This window comes from Elaeis guineensis, chromosome 2 (genome assembly GCF_000442705.2).
Source record: "Elaeis guineensis isolate ETL-2024a chromosome 2, EG11, whole genome shotgun sequence".
In the NCBI taxonomy this organism is placed as follows: Eukaryota; Viridiplantae; Streptophyta; class Magnoliopsida; order Arecales; family Arecaceae; genus Elaeis; species Elaeis guineensis.
Window position 1 is genome coordinate 115092116 of NC_025994.2, and position 27021 is coordinate 115119136.

General features: G+C 36.9%; 3 protein-coding genes and 1 non-coding gene across 6 annotated transcripts; 1 reads left to right on the forward strand and 3 right to left on the reverse strand.

The window, feature by feature from the left end:
* The first annotated feature begins 1278 nt into the window (after positions 1-1278).
* LOC105040164 (endoribonuclease YBEY, chloroplastic) lies at positions 1279-9390 on the forward strand. 2 transcript variants are annotated; one of them, XM_010916572.4, is made up of 12 exons: positions 1281-1901; positions 3274-3525; positions 3622-3717; positions 4718-4895; positions 5044-5127; positions 5208-5308; positions 5679-5771; positions 6656-6727; positions 7250-7369; positions 7483-7533; positions 8083-8271; positions 8884-9390. In XM_010916572.4, exons 1-12 carry the CDS (start codon positions 1368-1370, stop codon positions 9049-9051), a joined length of 1938 nt encoding a protein of 645 aa, XP_010914874.1. In that variant the 5' UTR covers positions 1281-1367; the 3' UTR covers positions 9052-9390. The 2 variants fall into 2 exon arrangements, with proteins under 2 accessions (XP_073108960.1, XP_010914874.1); XM_073252859.1 differs by lacking the exon at positions 8884-9390 and having other exon boundaries at positions 1279-1901; positions 7250-7379; positions 8083-8273.
* Positions 9391-10407: 1017 nt separating this feature from the next.
* On the reverse strand, positions 10408-10605 carry LOC114913015 (U2 spliceosomal RNA). Its single transcript, XR_003799037.1, has one exon. It is a non-coding gene; the product is annotated as a U2 spliceosomal RNA (small nuclear RNA).
* A 2409-nt stretch (positions 10606-13014) lies between these two features.
* On the reverse strand, positions 13015-14076 carry LOC105040180 (uncharacterized). The gene is made up of 2 exons (XM_010916595.4): positions 13757-14076; positions 13015-13413 (listed from the first exon to the last, which is right to left on the reverse strand). Exons 1-2 carry the CDS (start codon positions 14053-14055, stop codon positions 13122-13124), a joined length of 591 nt encoding a protein of 196 aa, XP_010914897.1. The 5' UTR covers positions 14056-14076; the 3' UTR covers positions 13015-13121.
* A 4200-nt stretch (positions 14077-18276) lies between these two features.
* LOC105040189 (mitogen-activated protein kinase kinase 1) lies at positions 18277-27000 on the reverse strand. 2 transcript variants are annotated; one of them, XR_003800869.2, is made up of 9 exons: positions 26772-27000; positions 26454-26538; positions 23356-23496; positions 22171-22395; positions 21892-22074; positions 21503-21726; positions 20667-20720; positions 18893-18938; positions 18639-18806 (listed from the first exon to the last, which is right to left on the reverse strand). XR_003800869.2 is itself a non-coding variant. In XM_010916608.4 (8 exons), the coding sequence occupies exons 1-8, from the start codon at positions 26843-26845 to the stop codon at positions 18708-18710; spliced, it is 1077 nt and encodes a 358-aa protein (XP_010914910.1). In that variant the 5' UTR covers positions 26846-26996; the 3' UTR covers positions 18277-18707. The 2 variants fall into 2 exon arrangements, 1 of the variants encoding a protein (XP_010914910.1); XM_010916608.4 differs by lacking the exon at positions 20667-20720 and having other exon boundaries at positions 18277-18806; positions 26772-26996.
* Between the last annotated feature and the right edge of the window lie 21 nt (positions 27001-27021).

Sequence of the window (27021 nt, forward strand, 5' to 3'; positions counted from 1 at the left end):
GGCCAGCGGGCCGGCGGGCCGCCGGTCTGCCTTCGTTTCTCGAAAGCCAGAGCCCGGAAGAACCGAAGAAGGCCCCTCCCTGGCGGCGGTCCACCCCCCGACCTCCACCGGTAAGTTTCTTCATTTTTTTTTGTTTTTCGACACTCTCCCTCCACCCCGGTTGTGCGCCGGGCCGGCGGCCCGCCGGTCCGCCTTCGTTTCTCGAAAGTCGGAGCCCGGAAGAAGGTCCTCTCTGGTCCCGCCTTCATTTTTAGCTTTAGGCCTCCAAAGATATTGAGCCGCCCCTGCGCTAATAGATCGGATGATTAATGCCCTCCTCAACATCAAGTCACAGGTCACAACAGGCATGCTGTTGCTGTGGAAAACCTAATGAACCAAATATTCTTTGCATGTTAGCCTTCTCCTAGCAATTTTTTACCAAAAGAAACCAACACGGGGAGCTACCTTTACACTTCAGGATCCATGAAAATTCATTGAGGGAAGAGAGAGATGCAGGCTTGCCATGAGACAGCCGTTGGTAACATCCTTGCTGAATTTTCATGGAAGTTTGCTGACCCCATCTAAACATATTAGCTGGAGGTACTAATGTGACGCTTGTGCCATGATTAAAGAAATGACGCCAGGAGGAAGTAGAGCAAGAAGTTTTCCACCATACCAACTAAGATTATGAGTCATAAGGTTAGAAACTCCGAGATCGTCATCAACTTCATCCATGTTGAAAGGTCCAGGTCAGTGATCGTGGTACAGAGGACGACCAGCAGGGCTGAGTGAAAATGTTTACCAGCTAACCATCGCCAATGATCAGAGCCGGTTCTAACATGTTTGAGATCTGAGACTAAATGAAAAAAAATGAAATCTTTTCTATTAAAAATTAATATATTTTAAATATTAATTATCATTAAAAAATTAATCTACATGCAATAATTTACTATAGATATGTTCGTTAAACAACATATAAAATTTATCATTAATTTATATAATTATTTTTTATTATAATATTATAAAAAATTATTTTTGCATCGAATTGGAACATCAATGTAGGATCTGGAGCCTGAAGCGGTCGCCCAGTTCGACCTGCTCCAAGATCGATCCTGCCAATGATCCATCTGAAATAATCGTTAGAGAGCTAAAAGGACTAACGTATGCATGCATCGAGTTCAATAAATTTATAACTGAAAATACTGTCTCAAACCAATGGTTTAGACTAAGCAAAGGCCTATATGCTATACAATCCAGCGCACATGTATTATATGGCCTGAGGCCTCTCTGATTGAAACCCGGTTCACTTCCACCCAACCCCAGCCGGCTCGAAAGATCGGGCCATCTTCCTCCTCGCTTCACTGCACACGGACGGCGGAGAAACAGCGATGCGTTCCAGATACTCCGCCGGCACTTTTAGGCTTAGAATTCTTGTCAATACCCCATTTTTGCGGCCCAACCAAGTCCCCTACCGCCCCCTCTCCTCTCTTCTTGGACCCAATCGCCCCCCCTCTTCCTACTTCCCGGCGATCTCGTCGCTGGAATCCGTCTCCATGGCGAGGATCGTCGGCCGAGCTCTCCCTCTCCCCACCAGATCCCCCGTCCGTCCCCCTCATTCTCCTGCCCCGATCGCCGCCGCTCTCCAGTGGTGGCCGCGGGGTGTTCCGACGGCCTCGTCTCATCTCTCTAATTCGGTTCTTTGCTCGCCTTTCTATTCCGATTCTCAGAGAAGGGGATTTCATGTCTCGTCTAGGTATTCGCGATCACCGGCGCTCTTCGGGGGATTCTTCGGGTCGCTGAGGGGATTTCGGAAGACGAGGCGGAGGCTGGCGGCCAAGAAGCAGGCGCTCAAGGAGAAGCAGCTAGAACTCGACGTCAAGATCAGCATCGAAGATGAACTGCCTAACGATCCCGAAGTTTTGGTAACTCAGAATTGATTCTTTTTTCTCTTAGATTAGCTGCGATTGGGGAATAATGGACTTCCAGATTTGCTTTTTATTGATAGTTAGGTTTTTAAGGTGATAAAAGTATATTCTTGACGGAAATTATTGATTTCATGGTCATTGGCCGATACTTCGGGTCTAGTGGTTTATAAAATTCTTTACGATTCATGAGACTTCCGGAGTTCTAGGTTTTGGAAAAGTTTGGTGAATTCTTGTCGTTTCGAGGTGATACTTTGAGTTCATTTATGTGTTCCATTTGGGTTATTTTTGATGCAGCGTAACAAGAAGCTTTATTATCCTGCTTTTTCCATAGTTGTTGGAATTTTGAGAAAATGTCCTCTTATATTATAGCAATCCGTTTTTCATAGTTATTGGAATTTTTAGAAAATGTCGTCTTATATTATAACAATCTGTTGTTCTGTAATCTTGAGAGAACAGCTAAGGTACCCGTTTGCATTTGTTGAAACATGGCTGCTGCTTCAATATATAACTTGTATTGCAAATCTGCAAAAGTTTTAGATGAAAAAGCGATGCTTTATTTGGTAAAGAATATGTTTTGGTTTTTCTAAGGTAGGGGTTTCATGGGTTAAGGGTATCTGTCAAATCAATAGTTCCTTGATTGTTTTAAGAGGATATACATAATGATTTATCAAAATTGAGAAATGTTTTAGAACAGATTCTTCTACATGACTGATCAACGATGTTAGAGCTTCAGGTAACTCCCTTTTCATAGATGGAGACTACACTAGGAAAAGATAACTATCCTGGTTTTCTGGTGTATGAGTTAGGTCATACAGTCTTGTGCTGCACAAACTTCATAAGAACGAAACTTTCTGGTGTGCGGTTTGCCTTGTTCTCTGAATATTTAGAACATGCTTTTAATTGTTATGTTCCTTGTATTCTGCATCCACGGGTGGCTGCCTCCAACTTATCTGGACAAATCTCTGTGCATGTACACCTGAATTCCCTTTTCTCAATTTGTTCACACAATAAATTTTAAACAACCTAATATACTTAAGTCAAAGATAATAATCTGTTGAGCTTTATCTTCTCCCATTAATAACTTGAGCATACTATACTAAGCTGCCTTTGTATGGGCTGGCCTTCCTTGGGATGAAGACATCACCATCCGTCAATCCTGAAACATTTTTAATGGATAAAAATAATATTCACAGAGCAAAATAGAGGAGAGAACTAAGACATATGTGGTACGGGTTAAATGGTACATTAATCGAGGACTATATGCATACTTTTAGCTTGACATTTTAGCATATTGCATTGAAATATAGTTAAAAGTAGTCAGTTTCATTTATGTATTTTCCTTTATGCTTTGTTTCCGGTGTTTTTGCAGAGCATTGCAGAAATGCTAAAATTGAATATTCCCATGGCAATGAAAATTGCATTTGATGGTCTCAAGGATTCAGAGTATAAAACCAGAGAGTCTTCTATAGATGATGTTGGTAAATTCGAAAAAGTTGAGCTGTCTGTGCTATTTTGCAATGATGATTTCATTCGAAAGCTCAATAAAGATTGGAGAGGCGAGGACTGTGCTACTGATGTTCTATCCATGTCACAGCATATGCCTGAACTTGATCTTCCTATTGTAAGAACATGTCTTTGAGTTGAAAGGTCTAATTTGTTGATTAGCCTCATTGACTATTTGTCTGCTACATTTGACATGCTTTTTTCACCCACACAGCTCATGCTGGGTGATATAGTAATTTCTGTTGAGACAGCTGCTAGGCAAGCAGGGGAGAGAGGCCATACACTTCTTGATGAAATACGAATCCTCATGGTAGGTTACCACTCTATTTTATTTTCAGCATTTTGCTTGGAAATTATGCATAGTATAATTTCCTTTCTGCTTGTTATTCTTGTTTTACATATATGATCGCATAACCATTACAATTTACCACTCTGCACACTTTCAAGAGTGTTTTTTTTCTAGTACCATGGTGTGAAAAAGGCCTTAATGAAGTCACACCGCCAAGATGGTGGGGTTGTGCTAGCCAAGCTTAGGAACTTTCCCTAATAGAACCAGTGGAATCTGAATAGCAAGCAAGACTGTTTTTCCAATATCTTATCTCTATCTGTATGCTAGAACATGGTACATGCCATGCATGTGCAGAGAATTGTGGAAACACTGCATGTGGAAAGCTTCATGGATGGACTCCTCGAAACTTTTGGTTATACAGGAGGTTACCATGCATAGTATTTATTTAGAGAGTTCAAAAAATTACTAAACCTTAAATGATATAATTCATTTGGAAATTTTGATTTCTTTCATCACCCCAAATATAAATAGTTGTGGGAGAATTGACCATTGATATTAAATTATGATGTAGTTTTTTTAACTTGTTACTAGATCTGGTATAGATACTTTAATAAACAAATTCAAATCCTACTAAATTTCCTTGTTATTATATTACACAAATTGCATACACAGTTTTTCACCTAAAGACTCATTATTCAACTCAACTTGATATGGGAATTAACCAACAGCAATGTACTTATGCCTAAGCTCACATCACACCTCTTTACATATTCTCATGCACAATATAGGGCAGACGCAAAGTTCATTGCTTATAGAAAGCCAACATCCTCTTCTTCATCATTTTCCAGACATTATGACATTTGTGATTACATTGAACAAGAAATGGAGAGCAGGGCTAGTCTAAAAAATTGGATGGAGTGAAAATGGTCTGAGCAGTATTATGATTTTTTTTTTTTTAAATAACAATTGTATGAAGCCAGTGAATTGTTTAAACAATATGACTGCTTAATTTGACATCTAGGTTCATGGTTTGTTGCACCTTCTGGGCTTTGATCATGAGATTAATGGTGAGGCTGAAGCAGAGATGCAGAAGGAAGAGGAACTAGTTTTGAAGAGTCTTGGATGGAAAGGAAAAGGTTTAGTTAAGAGTGCATATGATGCTGTAATTGATGGCATCCTTCATGCAGAAAGTTCAGATGGTAAGTTGTTCTTAATAATCATTCCACTGTTACAAATTTCAGTGTCATCACATGTGAATTGTATCTTCCTGGAAGCATTCATTCTATCGTTCACTTTGAGCTGTAAGATACTCTTAAGCACATCCTAGCAGTTCAAAATTTTCTGCAGGAGAAGTTATGAAAGGTCTGAAGAAAGCAGGCAGCTTGCGGTTTTATAGACCAAAATTTAGCTACATTTTTTGTGATATGGATGGTAAGCTTCAGTAGTTTTTACATTGTTTGTGTTTGACATCTGTTTATTGTACTTATGCCGATGGTACTTGTCTGAACAAGGTACACTTTTGAACAGTAGAAGTCAAATTACTCCAATGACAGCAGAAGCTATCAGAAAAGCAATATCAAGAGGAGTGAACATAGTCATTGCTACTGGAAAGGTGAGAAAAGCACTCTATAATAATCTGGCTCTTCACATACTGGGATACACGTGTTAGGTGAGCTTTAGATCCAAAAGGCCTTCACCTCCATATTATCAATGGGTGCTTGCCTAACATAAATGGCTTTTTTTCGATGGTGAATGTACTACACCTTTGTTGGGAGAAAATCCTGTTGCTTCTAATATGTGGCCTTGTGGAAATACCCTTTTGAATAAAAGAAAAAGCAACTTAAAAGACGGAAAGAAAAAATGACTACTGTTAAATATTCCTGGTTTGGATATGTAATTTGATATTCACTGCTATGTAATGTTCTTCACCACACAAGTAGACTAACTTTGATTTCATTCATATGTTTGATGTTTAAAAACAGACTCGTCCAGCTGCTATAACTGCTTTGAAGATGGTTGGTTTGGCTGGAAAACATGGTGTTGTTTCAGAATTTTTGCCAGGGATATTTCTTCAGGTTTTTTTGTTTGACTTAAGCTTGACTGCTTATAATTATGGCAAACATGTTCTGGCAATATTGTGCACATTTTTGTTACATATACACTACACAGCACAAAATCTCAACGTGGAAAATGGAAAAATCTCTAAAAATTTATGGTCCTCATAGTATCTGAAATTCTTCTCTGAAAGCATTATCTTTGAGGGTCTTCTGAAAAATTTAAGTATGTCTGCTTTTAGAAAGAAAATTGGCATATCAACTAGAAGATTGGTAGGAATAGTGGATAGGTAAAATTTTTTTGAAGATTATCTTAAATTTTGAATACACTTAGTGGCTATCTGTAATCTAAAGAAGTATAGACATTCTACAGAATTTAAGGGAGCACAAATACAGCAAGACTGATTAAATTCGAAAGTAGAAACAACTTTTGCATTTTTAAGAATTCTGAAAGAGAAAATTTGTGTAATATAGAAATGGGAGGCCTAAGTTTCAGTAATGCACTATTTGTCAAAAGGCAAAGATACCCCTCTTTAATGGAGTTCATTAAACATTGTTTGAATAACACATGGACTCCATATTTTTATTCAATACCCCCAAAAAAAAAAATTCAGATAACTTAAGACTTGCAACGGTCAACAGAATGAAATGTTACACTGAACAATGGATGCATGTGAAGAAGCATTTGTATTGGATGGAGAAAATGATTATCAATAACCAAATTAACAAATAGCAATCAGTGTACATGTTATTGATCATGGTAATTTCCGAATCATATTCTGTATTCTTCAAATCTGTAAAGCAATTTCTATCTTAAAAGTTCAGGTTTCTGATTTCACATTCTCAGTTATTTATGACTGACTCAGCAGTTTTTATAGTTTTATCTGATGTAAATTTGGTTTCAGGGATTGCTCGTTTATGGGAGGCAAGGTAGAGAAATATGTAGAAGGAACTTAGATCAAAATGTTTGTAGAGAGGTAGAGAGCTGTCTGTACTTGTTAAAGTCATTTTCATATATTAATTGATCTCTTGATCTTTGTCTTGCATATTTTATAGCCTCTATCTCTATTTAGCTTTCGTCAAATATTTATCTGGATTTTGTCATGTAAAAAGAAATTTAGATGTTAGCAAATTATTTTCTTCACCCCAGAAGAGGGTCACAACAAATCTGGTCTTTCATATTGCTTGCTGTTGATGACATGAGTCTGTCATATGATATTAACCTTCTCAAATAGATGTTATTTCATGGCATAGGTCATTATTGCTAGTATTATATCAGTATCTAAGTCTGCAATACAATGTTCCTTCAATATGTTTACAAAGTCTAATATTCAAAAACATATTACAAGTAAAATCATCGGAGATATCTCCACTGAAGAAACTTATATGTCCGTATTTTGGAATAGTGCTTTTTTTATAACTAATGACCTTGCCTTGTTTTTTTTCCAAATGTCAAATATAAAGTGTAAAACTAATATTCTTGTTCTTTTGAATCGCAGGCATGTTTATTTTCTTTGAAACATGAGGTTCCTCTGATAGCATTTTGCCAAGACCGATGTTTCACATTGTTTGAACATCCTTTGGTTGATTCCCTGCATACAATATATCATGAGCCAAAGGTACTCAGATGTGAGAAAACTCTCTCTCTCTCTCTCTCTCTCTCTCTCTCTCTCTTTCTCTCTATCTGTCTATCTAAAAGTTTAGGTGGATTAAGCTAAATTTGCTTATGCAGGCAGAGGTCATGCCTTCAGTTGAGCACCTCCTAGCAGCTGCTGAAGTACAGGTAAGCTTCTTTCGAAATTTGACCAAAATATAGCTGCTTTTTCCAGACATATATACAGGATGTTCCTATGTGGTTTAAGCATTGTGTATAAGTGTTTAAATAACTTTATGCTTGTGAAGTGCTAAAGTCGGTATTCTGTCTTCAGCAGCTTATGTGCTGTTTGAATATTTCATGATAATTGTCATGGATAGAATAACCAAAATAGTCCTGTTTGTCTATGACATTTTGATACTTTAACTGATATGAGGCAAATCTTGCATTCAGAAATAAATTTATCTTGATACCCGTTCCTGATTGGTGTTAGCTCCTTTCTTTTTGGATTCATCTTAATGTGCTCTGTAAAGTTGAGCTTACTATTCTGGTCTTGATGTATGACCTTTCACAAATGGTTGTAGAAAATCAATTATATTGAAATATTCTAGGGAGGCAGGCATTGTCTCGCTGCTTAATGGAATGATGTTTTCGTTCTATATTGTGCTTTGTAGATTCTTGACCATAATAAGGCAGAGGTGTGGATAAGTCTTATAGGCAACCTCTCTCTGTTTGCAGAAATTAATTTTTCTCGACACTGCTGAAGGGGTTTCTTCTACTTTGCGGCCACATTGGACAAAAGCAACCAAAGGCCGAGCAGGTATTGTCCAGGCAATGCCAGATATGCTTGAAATTGTACCACATGGGACGTCAAAAGGCAATGGGGTGAAAATGCTGCTAGATCACCTGGGTGTCACGGCAAAAGAGGTACAAGATGCCTTCATTTTTTCTATCCTCCACCTTTTCTAGTAATAAAAAATATTTATGAAAATTAGTAAAATGGCATCGGATTTTGGTAATGGTGAGACTTTTAACTGAATGTTCATTTTTTATTCTGTGAAAATCATGTAATATCATGCCTTGGTGGCTGTAAGCCTATGTTGATTATCAAGTGATATGAATGGTTTTTAGGCAATAGATAAATCATTGGTAATAGGCATAATTTTTTAATCACCTTTGTCAATGATGATATGACAGTGGAATCCTGATTGGTTCATAGTCTTGGTGCCGCCGGTAACATCCTTACTTTTTTCTGTGACAAATGTGATTGGCGTTTTGCATGAGTTTACTCCCATGATGTGCTCAATTTTTGCGCTTTTGTCAACCCCCCTATTTATACTTAATTTCCAGCACATAAAGTTGATAAATCTAGTAGAAAAATACACAAATCCTAGAAAAATATGCTGCAATATTCTTTTTTTTCCTTGTCAGATTTTTTGCAATGTTCTAAACTGTATTGGCTGATTGATATCCAGGGTACATCTCTCTTTTTTTTTACATGCTTCTTTGGGTTTACAAGGGTACGATATTTCATTGCAGGTCATGGCTATTGGTGATGGCGAAAATGATGTTGAGATGCTTCAAATAGCATCGCTGGGGGTTGCGCTTGCCAATGGGTCGGAGAAGGCTAAAGCTGTAGCCAACGTGATTGGAGCCACAAATGATGAAGATGGTGCAGCAAAGGCTATATACCAGTACGCTTTCTAACATGCAATTTGAGGACAAGATACAGGACAGCAGTCTGATTTGATTTTTTCAATGATACGTAGGATTCAACCAATGATAGATTTTTATTTTTTTTATATTTTGTGCAATGATTATTGCAAGCAGATTGAGCCAAACAAAAGGCCTTTTCATTGTCTGGGCTATGATGACCATAGCTTTTTGAAGTTAGGACTGTTGTTTTGAGCTGGAGATGCCAGATCACCCTTTGTGTTCCAGGTTTTTATTATTCTGCTTCTCCATAATTGAAGGGCTTTATTGTTGTTGCCAAACATGTATCACATACGAAAATGGAGGAAAAAATTCCATATATTTGACTTTGAACGATAGTCTTTGCATGTGTTGCGAGACAAGCAGACACCAGCTTTTTCAGATTTCTGAGCATTTTACAACGGCACCACAACGCTATGCATGACACAGGTTCCACTGCTGAGATTCTAACGCTGCAATTGTTGATCAATCCAGAAATTATAGAGTTTTTTTATTCTATTTTTTATTTTTTTGACGTATCAGATTTGGTCAATATTATGTATAAGACCTTCACTTAGTCTTATTTACTTGAATAAATTTAAAGCAGTCCTTGGGTTGAGATTCTGTCAGCAAATTTCAGATGAGTCGAAATGGGCATCTCAAAGCAGAGATGAGAAGCTAGCTTTACATCCCACCATCTTCTGATTTAGATTGACAGCCTATTGGCTTACTTTCTTCTGTTCCTATCTAAAAACTCGGGCATTATGGTGAACAGATCCAAGCCTATCCGATGTGGATCGATCATTCCTCAACGTACGGCACCCTCGAACATGAATTCAAGCACTTCCTATTTGAGCCCCAAATGTTGGAGTTCCTCCGAAACCTGATCCTTTTCCTGTGATCCAAATCTGCATCATGGGCTCTGACCTCATCGAACCATTGGACCGTATCCAACAACTGCCTCCGCAAATCTCGCAATCATATTCCCAGTAGCGTACTACCCTCAAATCCCCCGGCTTGTTCTCCCTCCACAAGCTGCTTCGACTCGATCTTGCCAGAAAAGACCTTTCTAGCAAGATCTCATCGGGGTTCAACAACCTCCCCCACCTTGTGTCTCTCTATCTCTGAAAGCAATTGTCTCTCCGGCCTTGTCAAGTTCCATCGTCCGGCGCCGGGGACGAGCAGCGGAACAGGTGCCAACAGGGACAAGAAGAATAAATAAACCACCTAGAGGCAAATAGAAATGGTTTTCCGCAACTATAGTTATGTTTATCTGTATGGGTTTATGATAGAGATCAAATATATTTAATTATTGGTAGAACTTACTTTAAAAAGAAAAAGGATGACAGAAAGTTTAATTTGAAGTTTTGGTAGGGGTGCGCCGGGCCCGGGCTTTAGTGCAACGCATGGGCGACGCGCAAGGGCCCCAGAGGCAAGCCACTGTAGATGGGCCCTTCCCCACAAAAAATTAATTTAATATCATGGTGGGCCGATGGCCCACGTATCAGATATTAAACTGATAAGAACAGATACTACACTTGATCTTAGCCAAAAGGCCGAGAAAGGTATGCCTTGGCCAGCCGCCGGTTCCGGTGTTTTATTCAAACTGACCCTGCTTCCACTTTCCCTCGCAGCCGATATGGGACTAAAATGTTTCTTCCGAACTCACCCAAAGGTGATGATGCCACAGTCCCACAGATATTCGTATCTTTTATTTTTATTCTATTTTGCAACAGCACACGTGAGATATGTGTGATTACCCCAGTATTAAATTTTTTTTTAAAAAAAAGAAAGAAAGAAATCGGGACTTAGGCGCCGGTTCTATTTAAAAATCTAAATTAGCTATATGAATTTGAATATAGTAAAATATGGGACATTCGGTACTCATGTCTTTTTTTTTTTTTTCCTATTGTACATGATTTCTTTTATTTTAAAATAAATCTAAATAAATAATAAATGCTAAAAGAAGGGTTTTGAATTGATTAACAACCTCATTCTCTAATCACGAAGCAATCTTCTAACATGATCTTAAAATATCGATGAGAAAAAGAAAAAATAAGTATGGAACAATGCAAAATCATAAATACTAATTTAAAAAGAATTGAAACTTTTAAAATTATAATTAAGGACCATAGAATCTAGCTACTGAGCTGCTTCACTATATGATCTTAGATTATAGAGATGCAAGGCAAGATAAGGAAACACAGAAGATAGAAAACATGCAGGATGTCCAAAAATATTATCGTGAAGCTAGTAGATAAGCCTCACGAACAGATATATTGGAGGAGTTAATCCCATATAATAGAATAGGTGCATATGAATATTTGTAAAATAAATTTAATTCAAATAGGAGATTTAAGTTCTAATGTGATCTATCATTTCACTCAAAAGAATATATATATATATATATATATATATATAGCAAATTATTTTCCTTCTTTTTTATCAACATGCTATATGCTAAAAAGAAACGTACAAACAAAATAAACTTTTAAACATAGTTGTTTTTTAAAGAAACAGACATTCAAAATCAAAGGCATGTTTGGTTAGAAGGAATTAGATTTTGATAATAAGAATGAGAATGAATGATTCCTATTCTAACTTTTGGATTGGAGGAATCTTATTTTTATTTTAATTTTTAAAAATAATAAAAATAATTAAATCTTAAAATATATAATTTTTATTTTATCGTAGTATTCAAATTCTATTTTGATTCCAATTTCGATCTAAGTCATGACTTATGAACCAAATATACTGAGAAATATGTCCATTTCTGATTCTAGTTGCAAATCAAACTGGTTGTAAAAGTCATATAGTAATTCTATTTTCTAAGGTTCAAACAAAAAATTTAGTTATATAAAAATTTTTAAATTGGCGTGTAAAAACTAGTATAGTTGTGATGCCAATAAAAAAATGGTAAGTGTTGTTTGTTTGGCCTGAGATTTGGCGTCTTTCTTAATGGAGCAAATTTATTTATTATAGAATAAAATTTTTATTTTATTTTTAATTTATCAAATATCATTTTAATATCACAATTCTAAAAGAGTAATCACTAACTTCGGCAGGGCGCATCCAGCAAAAGTATATAATATTTTATTTGGATCGAGAGACCTCCACACACACACATTACACAGAGAGAGAGAGAGAGAGAGCAGTACTCAATCCTTAATTTGATTGGTTGGAGAAGAAGAGAAGAAAAATTTTTAAATATCTTTAGGTATTTAAAAATCAAAAAAAAATCAGAGAGGTCTAATCCTATCTGTTGATCCATGGATGAGACTATTATATTCACTAACACTGCCCCACGGACGACATGAGTCCTGCCCAATTAGATGTGGTCGCATGATTCATGCACATCCAATGACCCGTGATTATTTCCCCAATCCAGATTAGAGAGATCTATTCTTCGAATAGGAAAAGCGATGAACAACTAAAGGAGAAGAGGAGGAATTTTTGCCTTAAAAATCGAGAGTTCAGAGAGAAGACAGATTCCATCTTTTCGTATACAGGGCTCTCCTCTCTCATCATTAAAATTTTATTTACTCCGCTCCGCAACCGGGCGCCAAGAATATTCGGAGAATATTAGAGCCGCAATGAGCAAGAGCAAGATTTTCTCTTCCCCAGAAAAAGAGAAGAGCTCAAGCTCCACCAATCAAGTGTAAGAAAGCTTTACCAAAAAAATCAAGATTAGGAAATTTAATACCTAACCCAAGGGATGGAAAAGGTATTACCAAATTGACCAAAGAAACTTCTAGACGCGAGCCAGCCACTTACCAAGTCATAGACCACCGAGGTGTGCAACCCCATGGGAAACATTGAAATTTGGAGTTTGAAGTTGCTTGGAATTAAGACGTTTTTTCGATTAATTTTACTGAAGGAAACGTTTGCAGAAGGTTACTACCACTTCTCGGATTAAGGTATATTAAGGTGTTCAAAAGCTTTTATCACAAAATTGTTAACCCCCTCAAGATGATCGCAGATCAAAGAAACTCAGTACATGCTCCATTCATTATATATCTCTGTACAATCTAATGATATTCCAGGGATGAAACTCTTCAAGCTTTTTTCATCATCATGTAATTAATCTAGTGAAGGCATAAATTCTTCGGTACAGAAATCGGTGGTGGTTTGCTCCTACTTCTTGCAATTGAAGAAGCACAGGAACCTCCGGATGCCTTCTTTGAAATGGTCTTGCTGGAAGTTCCCGGATCAAGATTAGATTCTGGGCTTCCATCCAGCCCTCCTGCATAGCTCTTGCATGACTTCATTTTCCTTCTGTAGGGTGTCTCTTTCTTAGGCAGATCCGCGAGGCATCTCACATCGGACAGGGATGAGTAGGACTGGGACTTCCCTTGATAGTACTTGGATAACCCTCTCCTACAACACCCAAAATTAATATTTATCAATTGAATTCATGATAAGATAGATGGCAATAGTAATCCTCTATGCAGTCATAGAAAAGATGTACTGCAACCAATATGAAAGCAAAAGAAGAGTTAAAAGTCTCCAATCTTCTCAACAAAGGTCTTTCCATTCACCATATGAAATGTTGTTCTGATATTTTTTTTTAGGAGTATGAAGGGCCTTAAAGCTAATCTATATGATGAAATAAGAGTCATTAAAAGGATGGTAAACTAATTATTTCTTGTATTTGGCTAGCTGAGCTTCGATCATGGATTAAAAAAATAAAGGCTTAGATTCATGTTAGAGTAATACTCACTTGAAAGGGAGTTGAGCCATAAGGGAGGATAATTCGTCGAGAGGCCCCTTTGCATCGAATTTTGGTGGCAAGCAGGTCGTCTTGGCCAGAGGAGGGGGAGAGCCTGGAGAAGTAGCTTCCTCCTCTCTGAAATCCGATAGAGGTGACTCCTCGTCGGAATCGCTGGAGGAAGATTGGCGTAGCTCCACATCATCCTCGTCACGAGATGGAAACCCATCAAACATTTGGTTGAGGTCTGCACCCATGACTAGTTTCTCGCCTTTGCTAATCCGGAGACCAAGGATATGGAGGCTCTTCATATATACGTACGTTACAAGCCCACTAGTTCTTAATATATTGTATGCAAGGGTTACATATAGGACACAGCTCACAATTTTATTCCGGGGTTAGCAATTCTATGCGCTTATAGATATTTAAATTTAAAATTACGAAGCTACCTTGTATTAATGATGAAAATAAATGTGGACAGAGGGAATGGTGGATCCTGGTCGTTGGGCTCTTTACTATCTTAAGTAAAGTATGTCGGATAAAAATCATTATTTTGAAAAAGGAGTGAAGGGAGGGCTAACTTTTTGTGTTACCCTTTTGCTCTGTTTCGTATATTCCATGGGTATATTTGTAAAACTGGTTCGTGGAGCTGTAATGGATAAGGTTCAAGCCTTGGGTTCATCCATATCGTGCTTGTATCTTTCTTCTATAGCCAGTTCGATGCATGTGTTGTCGGTTTTCCGGTGGAAAATGATCGCAGTTGAACAAATATAGAGACAACTTTGGTGGGCTTGTCCCCCACCACTTGCTATTACGAAAGCCAGGTGTCCAATTATTCTTATTTTACAGCATTAATGTCCACCCAACACAAGTTGTCCAATACGGGGTTCGGTGGAACGAGAGTTGAAGGATTCACACGAGGAAACTAAACAGAATCCCGGATAGATTTTGTTGGCCCACCATTTATACGGTCGCATGGTAGGCTTTCAGACCTGCCGATTTCTTGTGGCAGCGGGATTGACCAAAGTCTAAGTAGGAATAGGTTTGTTTCCACAGGCCAGAGTCGTCCCCTTGCTTTTACGGAGGACTTGGTCATATCACGTAGGAAGACGTCAGACCAGAGCCTGGGATGGATTCAAGATCGACGGAAGGAAGGGGGGGCTGGAGAGCAGTAATAAAATAATAAATAATGAAACCAATTTCTGTCGCTAGATGGAATAAATTTCTATTGGGAGTACCACCAGATTGCCAAGGCCCAACTGGCCAACAGCCCATGTTGATTACTTGGACCCGTGGGGCCCACTATATCACATGGCCCGGACGGTGGGAATTGGGAGTTGGGACCTGGTGGGGATGAAGCGGCGTGCGGAATGCCGGCGGTCAAGCCTCAAAGGGCTCGTTCCACTTGACGATTTTTTTTTTTTTGTTAATTTGGTTTCCCGTGCATGCTTATCCAAAGCCTCGATCGGTGCAGGCGCGCACACGGCGGCGGGATTCTCGGCGTTAGAGGATGATGATAATCCGGTTAAAGCCTAAGAATTGGAACAAGGATTAATATAAAAAAAATCAGAAGTATATGGTGAAATCAGAAATTAAAATCTAGTAAAAGAAACTGAAAGCTATACGTTAACATAAATACCAACGCACATATTTCTCATGTATTTAGTTGCTTCTTTATCGACTAAATTACAACTTGTAGTCCTGAACTTTAATATCTGTTCCTAGTTTAAAAGTTTCTTTAGATCCTTCGTTGATGTGCATGCTTATATCCAAATATGTACGCAGGATTTTCTGATAAAAGTATATATGTACACAGTAATAAATATCTGTGAACACAAATATGGGCATATGCATGGACAGTGTACTTATATAGTGTATAGACGATATGAGTATGAACAATAACTATTATAAGTGTGCACGGTATCAGTTTGCGCACGTGCATGGGATACAGTACAAGTGTGTGTGCGTCCGTGCTCGCATGCGCATATATATATATATATATATATATATATATATATATATATATATATATATACACTTAGATCCGATCAAGTAAAAATTGAATAATGGAGATTTACATCGACGATCCAAATCATTCTATGTGATCTACTATCTCAAAAGTATTTGCACTCCAAAAATTATATGATTTGAAGACACCTAGTTTATGCATCAAGTGATCAAAAAATATATCTAATTCAATTTTATTTAGATGATCCAATTTTTGACTACTTGATGTATAGACTAGAGATTTTCAAATCATATAATTTTTTATGTACAAATAATTTTGAGGTAATAAATTATATCCAATAACTTGGATTATCGATGTAGAATCTCTATTATAGAGTTTTGATCTAATCGAATCTGAGTCTAAATTCGATCAATCTGATTTTAACCCCTCTTTCTTCTTTATATACACACACGTGCGTGACTAAAATTTAAATGTTGATGCTTTAGAGACCATGTGTTAAAGCCTGGTCAGAGAAAAGATCTCATGGTAGATTCCTTTATATTTTAAGGTGAAAATAAAGATAGAAAATAATCTGAAGTTGCACAAATAAGACGACGTGCAACGACATGTAATGTGAATAACCGAAATATCCACAGACAGACGTATACCTGGATAAACAAGGATTCATAGATTTGGAAGGAAAAAAAAAAATCCTTAAGGTATCGTCCTTGTTAATTCGATCTAAAAAGTGATCTGGGATAGCTTGTATCTTTCAACGTTTTTACACTCCTAGCATTCGATCCATCATAGCGATTGTCATGGGAGATCAAAGACTCGACTCCTCAAACAACATTTTTTATATGGTGGAGAGATAAGGCTCTTCCTCCCGAAGCCTAGATTAACAAAAGAATTTCCAGTCTTGATCCTATTTGTCCTACATGCAATCAATCAGCGGAAACTTACGAGCATCTATTTTTATGAGTGTGATTTTGCATGAACAGTGTGATTTTCTCCCCTATTCATAGTTCTATCAAGGAGCTTCCAAATATTTAAAGACAGGATTTCTTCAAGGTTATCACCCCTCATTCAACACTTTAAAGGAAAAAAAAAAAAAATCTCTTTTCATTTCGACAGCTATAATCCTTTGGCATATATACAACAAGTTAGAAATTTAAAAATATTGGATAGCCTTGCATCAAAAAATTATACTGTACAGAATCCAATGCATGGTTGCTTGTCGTAGCCTCCCCTAAAGTTTAGACACTACATTATGTGGATGCAGTAGCAAATCATATGGGATCCAATGTAGAAATAATCATGAGAAACTCTGATGGTGATCAAATCACGGGCCATTTGACTTACTTTCCACCTTCCTCTGCTGAAAAAGCTGAAGCACATGCTTTGCAAGAGGGGATCTAATTATTACGACAGATGAATATTTGAATACCGTTTTCTAAGGAGACGTACTGTCCTTGTTTGGCTTTTATCCACGGGATATAGTAATCTTTCTGGGTGAAATTTTCATATTATCACCGATTGCAAAAGTCTCCTTCAAAATTCATGTCATTTTCTGATCTCTTACACTCCTTGTGCAAACACCAATTATGCTCACCTATTAGCAACTATACCACCAAAAATTGTTGCATTCTTCCTGTTTTCTCTCTTGTTCCCAACTTTTAGCTTTTATAATTGAAAAGAAAAGTAACCAGTTTTCTTGTACGGAGGAGATTTAATGTAATGAAACTAACCTAAGGGCCTTCTAACTTATTATTATTATTATTATTTTTAAAAGAACTAATGTTGCATCATTAACGATCAATGCGTGAAGATCTCTTGAACCTGTCAAACCATGAAAATTTTAAATTATTATTCATCAATAATTTTTCAAAGAATCAAGGAGAGGCATTTGGTCAACCAAAAAAATTCATTTTTAGACAATTTGATGAACATTCCTATCATACATGCGATTCAAAGCATAATAACCCTTCTAAAATACGGGTGAACCCTGATCTCGACATCGCCCAGGCGGAAGGATAAGGTACCCTTTGAGACAAAGGCTAAAGATTAATTTCTTGACCAACGGAGTCAGCCATAAAATATTCATAATACTTGAGTAATCTGCAGATAGGTTTAAAAATTCGACGTGAATAGCCCATAAGTTGACCATAACTTACAAAATTAGTTTGATTCTCTAATGATGATTGTTGATAAACAGTTGGTGCTGCTTCTTGTCAGCCACACATAAGGGTGATGTTATCATCTTGATGCTTGGTAAATATTCCAAAAGCAAGAACCCTTTCTCTACCAATACGACGATAAATGAAAGGAGCACCGACCATATTGACTCCATCTCAATCCATTTTACAGTAATTTTCAGGGAAGGCCCAACAATTCACGAGCGCATAGGATCGTCTGTTATTCATTGGAAATGGTTCCGCTGTATCAGCTGCCTTAAGTTACCATTCTCCTAGATGTAATTTAGCAGGAGACAAAGCCCAGTAATAGAATGATTTAGCAACTAAGAAATCACCAGAAAAAACGTTCAGCTGGTGCAAATGAGTATGATCCACACATCAAATAATCCTGATACGATCAAATGGTGGGATTTTTTAGATAAAAACAAGTTCAGTGCAACAAGAAATATAAAAATTTCTTATGTTGCACTCAGATGTTCCAGATCCAATCCTAGCGAGTCTTTCTGATAAATTATACTCCACTGCTTACATGTTTTGCGTTTGATTGGAATATAAATTGCCAATTTTTTGACCGTGGCTGGATCCGCATATATTACTGCGTAGCGATTGACATCGCAATATGGATTTTAATAGCTCTTTGCTGGAGAACTAAGTGGTACATTTACGCACCTCCGTGGATGCTCGCGTGAATCTCATGCAGAGTATATGCATGACTTCAACTAGAGCAGCAACAAACCAGAGAGCTGCAGGAGGGCAAAGTGAACTGGCAACATCTTTAGCTCCCGTTGTTATTTTACATTATGCAGAAACCATCACATAATTACACATCACCAGGTACATCTACAGGAGGATCTAAGCTGCCAACAAGGATTGCCAGATCAATGTCTTTCTCCTCAAACTTTTTGATGAATGGATGATTCTGGAACCAGGTGAAGGGATTCAGTAACAAGCACAATAAAATTGTTTAAGATAAAAATTGCTGCAAAAACTGAAAATGATACCGACCAAGAGCTCCAAAGACGACATTCTTTCATGAGGATCCTTTTGTATGCTGCAGACAGGAAACAAAACAGGAATAATTTTTTTTTTTTTTCCACATATTATATGACTTTGGTGAGGGGTAAAATTTAGTGTGGTCAAACTTGCAGCAAAAAACAGAATAACAAAAGCAATTAACAACTACTTCATTTGAATCTACAAATACAATTAGATAAAGCACAGCAAGAGTATGATTTGTGTAACTTAAGCAGTATTAAGATTTGCCCAAAGCCACAGTTTTTCTAATTTTTGAGATACATCTCCGAATGATGATCGATAAAGCTGCCACAGGTGATGATCAAAAAAATGTTGTGTAGCAGCTTATAAATTAAACTTGCATTTACCCAAAAAAAAAGGGGTGCAGATTCAGAAAACATCACAAATTGCGAAAACATCCAAAGGAATCAAATTCAGTACATTTGGTTTAAATTGAGACAAAATAACAATAAGTATGTATGTTAATGACCCAAAAGTACTGCATAGACATCTGCAGGAATCCGGTTCAGAATATTTAAAATGGAGATAAATTAAAATGCATATGCATGGTGATGATTCAGAGTAGCCACACACACCCGCATGCCAATGCATGCATGCCGACAAAAAAACACAAAAAGGGCATATGCACACATGCACGCACAAGCATACAGTCAAGATAGTAGAGTTGTAAATTTAACTGTTTTAATTTCATGAACTATCTAGAATTAAGACAAGCTAGTCACCACTCAGACACAGACAATAATACGACAAAAATGTCTTCAATAAATTAGTCCACAAAACTGATAAAATAACAGATTTAGTATTGCCTGGATTTTTTTCAAAAGGCGTTAAGAAAAGATTAGCTCATTAGATGATATGTACTCGTATAAAACTCAGTCAGTGGTGGTCCACGTGCAAGGACACTTAAATGTCTAATTGCATCACTGAGATGATTCTTTGTGGTCCACAAAACTGATAAAAAAAACTTTCAGATAGACTGCAAAAAGAGAAAGTGGACTCCAGGGAATCCCATAAATATTTATCAGAGGTTGCATTTGAGTCATTTTCTAAGTATGTTTCAACAAGGGTTTCAAGCTCATCATCTAATAATATGGTAAACATTATGAGGTTGAATGGCTCAAATCCCTCGACAATAGAATCTGAAAGGATGCTTTATACTTATAAAAACGTTTAATCCCCAATTTTAGAGAGAGTTGATTACTCAAACAAATAGAACAAGACATTTAATCACCACAGCCCAAGACTAGATAGATGCCAAGGATGATATGGATTCCAAACTATTGGAGGGTTTCTATAAATGGAATTAGGAAGAATTATTATAATATGTTAAGTGTTACTTAAAAGTGTGAAATGAGGAATTGTAACCTTGAGTCACATAAAAATATGAGCTGAGCTGCCTCGGTGTGGCTGTATTCATGTATTTGCATTTTCTACTGCTATCATGAAAAAACACTATGAACATATTCTAAAATTTGCTCTTCTATGTCTGAATCAAATCTGTAACTATCAGATCAATCCAAATACGCCCAAGACCTCAGGATTTCAAGAAGAGGCTCAACTTGCGTAATGGTATAACCCGACAATTAAAGGTACTTAATAAGAGATGAAAGGATTTTTTGCCATGATCATGGTTCGAACAGATGGCATTCAGAGCTGCACGAGGAAAACAGGCTTATAGACAACCAAGATGAGCAATTTAAATCAGACGAATGTACAGGCAGGACCACTATGCTTTTCAACTCACCTTATAAAACATACAAGGGATAAGATCTGAAACTGTTTGCAGATCTAGTGAAGCCTGAAGAAAAACAATATCTTTATGGAACAACGGAGCAATCCAAATGTCACAGAGCAAGAGATAATTGATCAAAAAGGATGCAAAGAGCCTTCAATATTAATATGCTGAAAACATCATTTTTATATAGCAAAACATTGCCTTTGAAGAGACATCATTTCCACTAATCTTTAAGCATGCAGAGGAAGATGAAGGTGGCAGGTGAATATCATGGAAAGATGGTAAATCCTTCATAAGTGCATTTCTTTTTTGGTAGATCTCTATAAGGTTTTTAACTGATAGAGCATGTGGCAATAATATCAACAGCAAGATATGGTCCTGTGTAGCTTCAAATATGCCTTTACTACCAATATGTTTAACATTCATCCCATTTTACAAACAGACTCTAATTCCTTTTTATATATTGAAAAAGAAAACAAACATATAATGATTCTCAAAGAAAATGAGAGATAAGATTCAATTGATGTTCATCAGCTATGATGAGGTCTGAAATTATTTATAAAAAAAAAAGATACAAGTAGTAATAAGATAAAGAAAATGTGATATGACCAATCATTGAAGCTTTTTGGGTGAATGCTTCTATTCTTTTTTTTCAAAAAAAGGTTAGAAACAGCAGATAAAAAAACTCTACAAGAGTAATTTGTAAAAACTGAAAAGTGAAAATTAGCATACTCCATGCTAGCAAAATTTTGTAACAATATGAATCTAAAAGGTTCAGCCATATGATAGCATGCGACAATGCAATAAAAGCAACACAACGGCTTGATGCAAGAGCACTAACATACCAAGCTGATATAAACGAACAAAACTCTGGAGAAAATTGATCTGATGGGGCAGAAGGTGGTGGCTGATCCACAATAGCCTCCAAAAGCTCATAAAAGCTTGGCCAACCTTCCTCTTGTTCAGATGGTATATAAGGAAAGCAGCCTATAGCACACTCAAGTATTACCAAGCCCAAACTCCAAATGTCACTCTTATAATCATATGAGCTTCCACTGATCCGCTCAGGCTGGCAGCAAAAATGGTAAACAATGATGTAGTATCAGTTAATAAGGTCAATTATGTTTTGAAGGAAAAAGCAACAAAACTACTAGAATGGTTAAAGTAATAGAAGTGATAAAATAGTCATATCATCAAATTAATATGAGGATTATCAGAGAGCAGATCAACATACCGACATATAATTGTAGGTGCCTACAAATGTATCTCGTTGACCCATGGAGTTAGCAAGCACCGCGCTCACTCCAAAATCCGTTATCTTTACCTCACCTTTGTTATTTACTAACAAGTTTGATGGTTTTATGTCTCTGTGAATCACATGTCTTTCATGGTGCAGGTATACTAAACCCTTCAAAACCTGAACGCCAAAGAGAAAACATGACGTCATCAAACACATTATGAGCTGCCAGCTGCGTAGAAGCATACATATTGTAGATCTGTAAGTTATCCTTGCCTGTTTGCAAACAACTGAAAGATATGGCTCAAGAATTGTTTTCACTTGTTTAATTACATCAGCCAGAGATCCTCGATCCATGTATTCCAGGACAAGAGAAATTACACCATTATGGTAGAAAGAATGGTAACAAACAACAACATGTGGACACTGTGATGCTTGATTTATTTTAAGCTCTTGAACTATTTGTTTACGAACTGTCTCTTGAATATTCATCTGAATGCCCTGCAAAATGCAATGTCTTAACATCAATTCATTGTGCCCTATGTAATGCTATTTGGGGAAAACAGATATGGATTCAGGGCCTTAGTTTCCCACTGATTACTAAGACCAGCCAGAAATCTTTAAAGCAGCTATACTACATGCAAGTGTCAGGCAAGCAATATGTCCTAGCGTGTTGCATATGCAATTTTATAAACCCGAGGATAATCCCTATTTTAAGAAACATTCTGTTCTTTGTTCATAATATCTTTCAGCTGCACAAAAAGAAAAACTGAAGGCATGTTATCAAAGATCAGGATATTTTCAAAATTTTCTTACCCCTATTGAGCATTTTCAGCCTTTACAATTAGCCTACTCTCACAGTTTTGTTGATGAAATAAGGATGAAGCGAAGAGGGCTAACATGTAATTCCACATTCAAATCATACCAAAATTAATATTATACATATTCTTCAACTCTACAAACAGACATTGTGGCAGAATTGCATGAGTGAAGCAGTTTGAAATCCACCACAACAGCTTCCAGAAAAATCTTGCAGGTCCCACCCTCCATCTAGCTGCATACCAGTCCTTTTCTTTGTCAGGACTTCATGAACCTCATCCAGTTTACTCTTCTAGAGGGAAGCCTTTCTTGAAAGATGGAAGGTACCGACAAATTTGGTTGGCTGGAATTAAGAATACTGAGATAAAGGGTGTGATTGCATTAGCAAAATTGTCTGGCCATAAAGTCATAATATACACAAGAATATGCCCTAAGGTTAGCTCAATCTCACTCTGTAAATAATGAGAGACTGAACATTGCAGAAAGACATAGGGATGAGAATGTACTGATCAGTGCCTTCAGATGAGAATCTACTAATCCTTCTAATCTTATCTTCACATAAAGTTACACACTCTTTTCCAAATATACACAAGAAACAGATAAACAAGATATTAGATAAAAACATCATTATTACTTCTCTACCTTTAGGGCATAGAGTGTTCCCAACCATTTGTGCCGCACAAGCTGAACAACACCTCCACTCCCCTTCCCAATAACTTTAATGGTCTCAAGGTCTTCCAACGAGAACTGCATATCCTCCTCCTTAACATCTGGTTGCCGCACCTAAGAAGGAAAAAACCAAGCATAAAGATAAATATCACCAAAAAGAAGAAGAAAAGAAAAATGGACGATTGCTTCACAATAGATGGATACAAGTGATAATTGTTACGGATAGGATCTAAAAAAGGTAAAACGAAGAGTTAGAGCTCAATAAAGGTTGAAGCCCGTGCCAAATACAATTTAATTGATTTCAAAAATATTTTATCTATCATTGCAAAACTATGGATGAAGATGAGCCTTGGCACAATAGTAAGGTTGCTCACTGTAACATGGAGATCACAAGTTTGAAACATGAAAACAAACTCTCCACACGTGGGAGCAAGGCTTTGTATATCTGACCCTCCCCAGACCCCACTGATGGTAGAAGCCTCGTGCATTAGGCCATCTTTTTTAATTGAAAACTTATGGATAACTAGAAACTTCATTTGAACCAAAATAAGAAAGTGATCAAGCTAGCACCGATCTTGCATCTATGCATGCATGAAGTCATAATGATAACCATCAAGCCTTATCCCAATTATTTCAGAATTGCTTTTTGGATCCTCATTCACCAAGAATTTCTATCTAGGGCCACCTCTAATATTGTTTCAAGCTTTCCATATCCTTTCTCACAATCTCCATCTGTGTAACCTTAGATCTTCTCTTCTTTTACATCCTTAAAACAACCGTCCCTCCTCCTACATCCTTCAGAACAAACTAAAGTTCCTCTTCTTATTGGAGCCCTCTTAAATCTTTATTGTAGGTGCCCATAACTTTTAAACAGATTTTCCATCACTTCATCCTTAATTTTTGCAACTCCAACAACTCCTCTAGTACAGTAATTTCACAATCGTTTCCCTCTACAATTAACGCATATCCATTTTAACATTCTCACTTTGCTACAGTAAACATATTATCCTAAACTCTATTTATTATTCAACTATCCATGCATTGTAAAAATAGCATTGAAATTTAAAAATAGAAAATTTGGAAGCACATATTTTTACTAAGAAAAGATAGGCAGAGATTTGCTAAGCCAAAATCAGTGACACCTATAAGCATAATGTCAAAGGTAGCATTTAAAGAGTAAAACTGATAGAAGAACTCAAAAGAATCAAATCATCGGGCCTATATATTCCTCCTCTGACATTGATGTAGCTTTTAATCATTATTTTGTACAAATCTAGTCAATTATGTATAAGATAAAGCTCTCTGTACATCATTGGTGCTACTCTATACACTAGACATTAGTAGAGCATATATAACTATCATCATGACAAAAGTATAACTTAAAGAAAAACTAAGTAGCTAGAGAGTTACAGAATCAGAATTCAAAGGCTACCAAGAACAAAAGAAAATAGAAAAGGAAGAAAAATAATAGATCAGCGAAAAGCCCTTTTAAGCTTGATTACTTTAATGTTCAAGTTTCAAAATACATGGCCAATATGAAAATGTTTCATCCACTTTTTACCAAAGCAAATCCGACGAAAATTGCAGTGTCTGCAGTATAAATGATGATGACAAGGTTCAAAAATAGATGAATGTTAGTAATTGTCTCGGCCATCTTGATAAAAAATCCTGTCAGCCAATTTAGATGATGCATCAACATGCACCTGTTAGCAATTTTGAGTTTATCTTTGAAGACTCCAAGCATCACAAGGAATTGACATCTGAATCCAGCAATTGATCATAAAAGATCAAGCTCAGGGAACAAAATGAAGTCAATGCATTCATTATGGCATCATGCTAAAGGACAGGATCATAGCTCAAGAGGATCAAAGAGGCCCCCATCTCTCCTAGTCCTGCAATTTTGGGATTTTTGTGCTGTTCCATACTTTGCACTCAATAGGCATGATATAAAAGTCCGAACTTTGATGTCTTCTTTAGCAATCACAAATAACATAAAAACAGAGGCAATAATAGCCATGTACTAAGCACATTAGTCTTCTCTTAATTTGCTCTCCAAAAGTGTACCCTACAATAACGACAATGCAAGATATTGTGAAGCATAATATCCCAAAAGATTCAGATACGTAGATTAAATTGGTGTCAAATTTTGTATGCTAACAAAGCAAATGCACGATATTATGAAGCACATTATCTCCAAAAAATAGATAAGCAAATCAAATTGGTGTCAAATTCTATATATTAAAAAAATTGTTAATCTTGGTATTAAGATTTCCAATATGAACGAAGCAATAGGTACTCTCTTATACAATTCCTTATTAGTCGTGTCAAAATTAGTATCTAGTGTGAGTTTTTCCATATTCTTCTCTCGATGCTCTGCATTCTGGAATCCACCAAAAGTATTGCTTACTGACAGACATGCTTATAACTGAACTTCCATCCCTTGCCTTTTCTTTCAGCAGGCATTGATTTGATTCAGCCATTATCCACCTAAACTTTTGCTCTCATTAACCAGCCTCCAACAGTGTTACTTTATCTGGTTTGATTTTTATCATATAATCTTCTCTAGGCATCCCTTTTTCTTCATTTGGAGTCTACCTAGCATCTTTGTACTCCAAACGTGCAAAAGGATAGTTCATCAGTATGATTATAACCTGAAATTCTCTTACTAACTTCTTTACAATCCTGATACGGTCTCACATTATTCAATTTCTTCATGCAACTAGTCCTGAGCATGCTCTTTTAATTCTCAGAAGCATTATAACCTATACAATTCTTTGCTAAATTACTAGTTATAAACTAGTCTTAAGGAAAATCAAAAAAGAAAAGAAGGTTTAAGAAGAATACATAAAACTTCAAGATTTGTGCTGATTCCTACGATTGAGCTAACAAAGTTAAAAGTGTTTATAAATCGTGATGTCAGCATAAAGAACTCTGTAGGACTTCAGAATCTAACGTAATGAATTCAAAGCATAAGCTTCTCTCTGTGTTGCTGCAATACTGCAACTTAAACATTAAAAATGATAATTCAAGTATAATTCAAGAAAAGAAGAAAGAAATCAAGATGAGTTTACGCGATTCTCGGTTTGTTCAGAGATCAACCGCAACCCTCTCTGATTCAGCCGCAAGCCTCCGTCCGTGAACGTCCCGCTCGCTGTCCTGAAATCCCAAAATCCCCAATTTTCTCACGATCAAACCCATAAAGAATCTTGAAAAAATGATTGGGCCATATTTGCAAAGCCATTAAAGAATCCTGAGAGAACAGAGCAGCTTCGACTCGATTTTGAACGCAAATTTCGACCAGCAAAAACCCGGAAGGGAGGGGAAGAAAAAATTAGCTTGGATCTCTCGAAAGAAACAGAGGAAGAGATGAATCTTGGAGGAATGCTTACAAGAACTTGTCGACAGGGGTTTCTTGGGCCGGCACGGCGACCTTGAGCTGCTTCAACGGCTTCGGGCCCTTCATGATCTAGGATTTCGAGGGCGGCGAACCCTCGCTAGGTTTCTAGGGTTTTATCGAGGAGAGAGAAAGAGCGACTAGAGAGAGAGTGTGTAGATAGAGAGGAGGAGACTGGGATTGGGGAAAACTGGAAAAGGAGAGGAGAAATTTTAACAGATAAATAAAGATAGAAGCAGCGACTT

What these genes read in the sequence shown, in the direction of transcription:
- LOC105040164 (XM_010916572.4), top strand. Translation starts at nt 1,368, where the DNA reads ATGCGTTCCAGATACTCCGCCGGCACTTTTAGGCTTAGAATTCTTGTC. An exon ending in ATGAAATACGAATCCTCATG is followed by an intron (nt 3,718 to 4,717) that starts GTAGGTTACCAC and finishes TTTGACATCTAG; the next exon opens with GTTCATGGTTTGTTGCACCT. An exon ending in CATTTTTTGTGATATGGATG is followed by an intron (nt 5,128 to 5,207) that starts GTAAGCTTCAGT and finishes TGTCTGAACAAG; the next exon opens with GTACACTTTTGAACAGTAGA.
- LOC105040180 (XM_010916595.4), bottom strand. Translation starts at nt 14,055, where the DNA reads ATGAAGAGCCTCCATATCCTTGGTCTCCGGATTAGCAAAGGCGAGAAA. An exon ending in ATGGCTCAACTCCCTTTCAA is followed by an intron (nt 13,414 to 13,756) that starts GTGAGTATTACT and finishes TGGGTGTTGTAG; the next exon opens with GAGAGGGTTATCCAAGTACT.
- LOC105040189 (XM_010916608.4), bottom strand. Translation starts at nt 26,845, where the DNA reads ATGAAGGGCCCGAAGCCGTTGAAGCAGCTCAAGGTCGCCGTGCCGGCC. An exon ending in ACCCCTGTCGACAAGTTCTT is followed by an intron (nt 26,539 to 26,771) that starts GTAAGCATTCCT and finishes TTGGGATTTCAG; the next exon opens with GACAGCGAGCGGGACGTTCA. An exon ending in GCACCTACAATTATATGTCG is followed by an intron (nt 21,727 to 21,891) that starts GTATGTTGATCT and finishes TTTTGCTGCCAG; the next exon opens with CCTGAGCGGATCAGTGGAAG.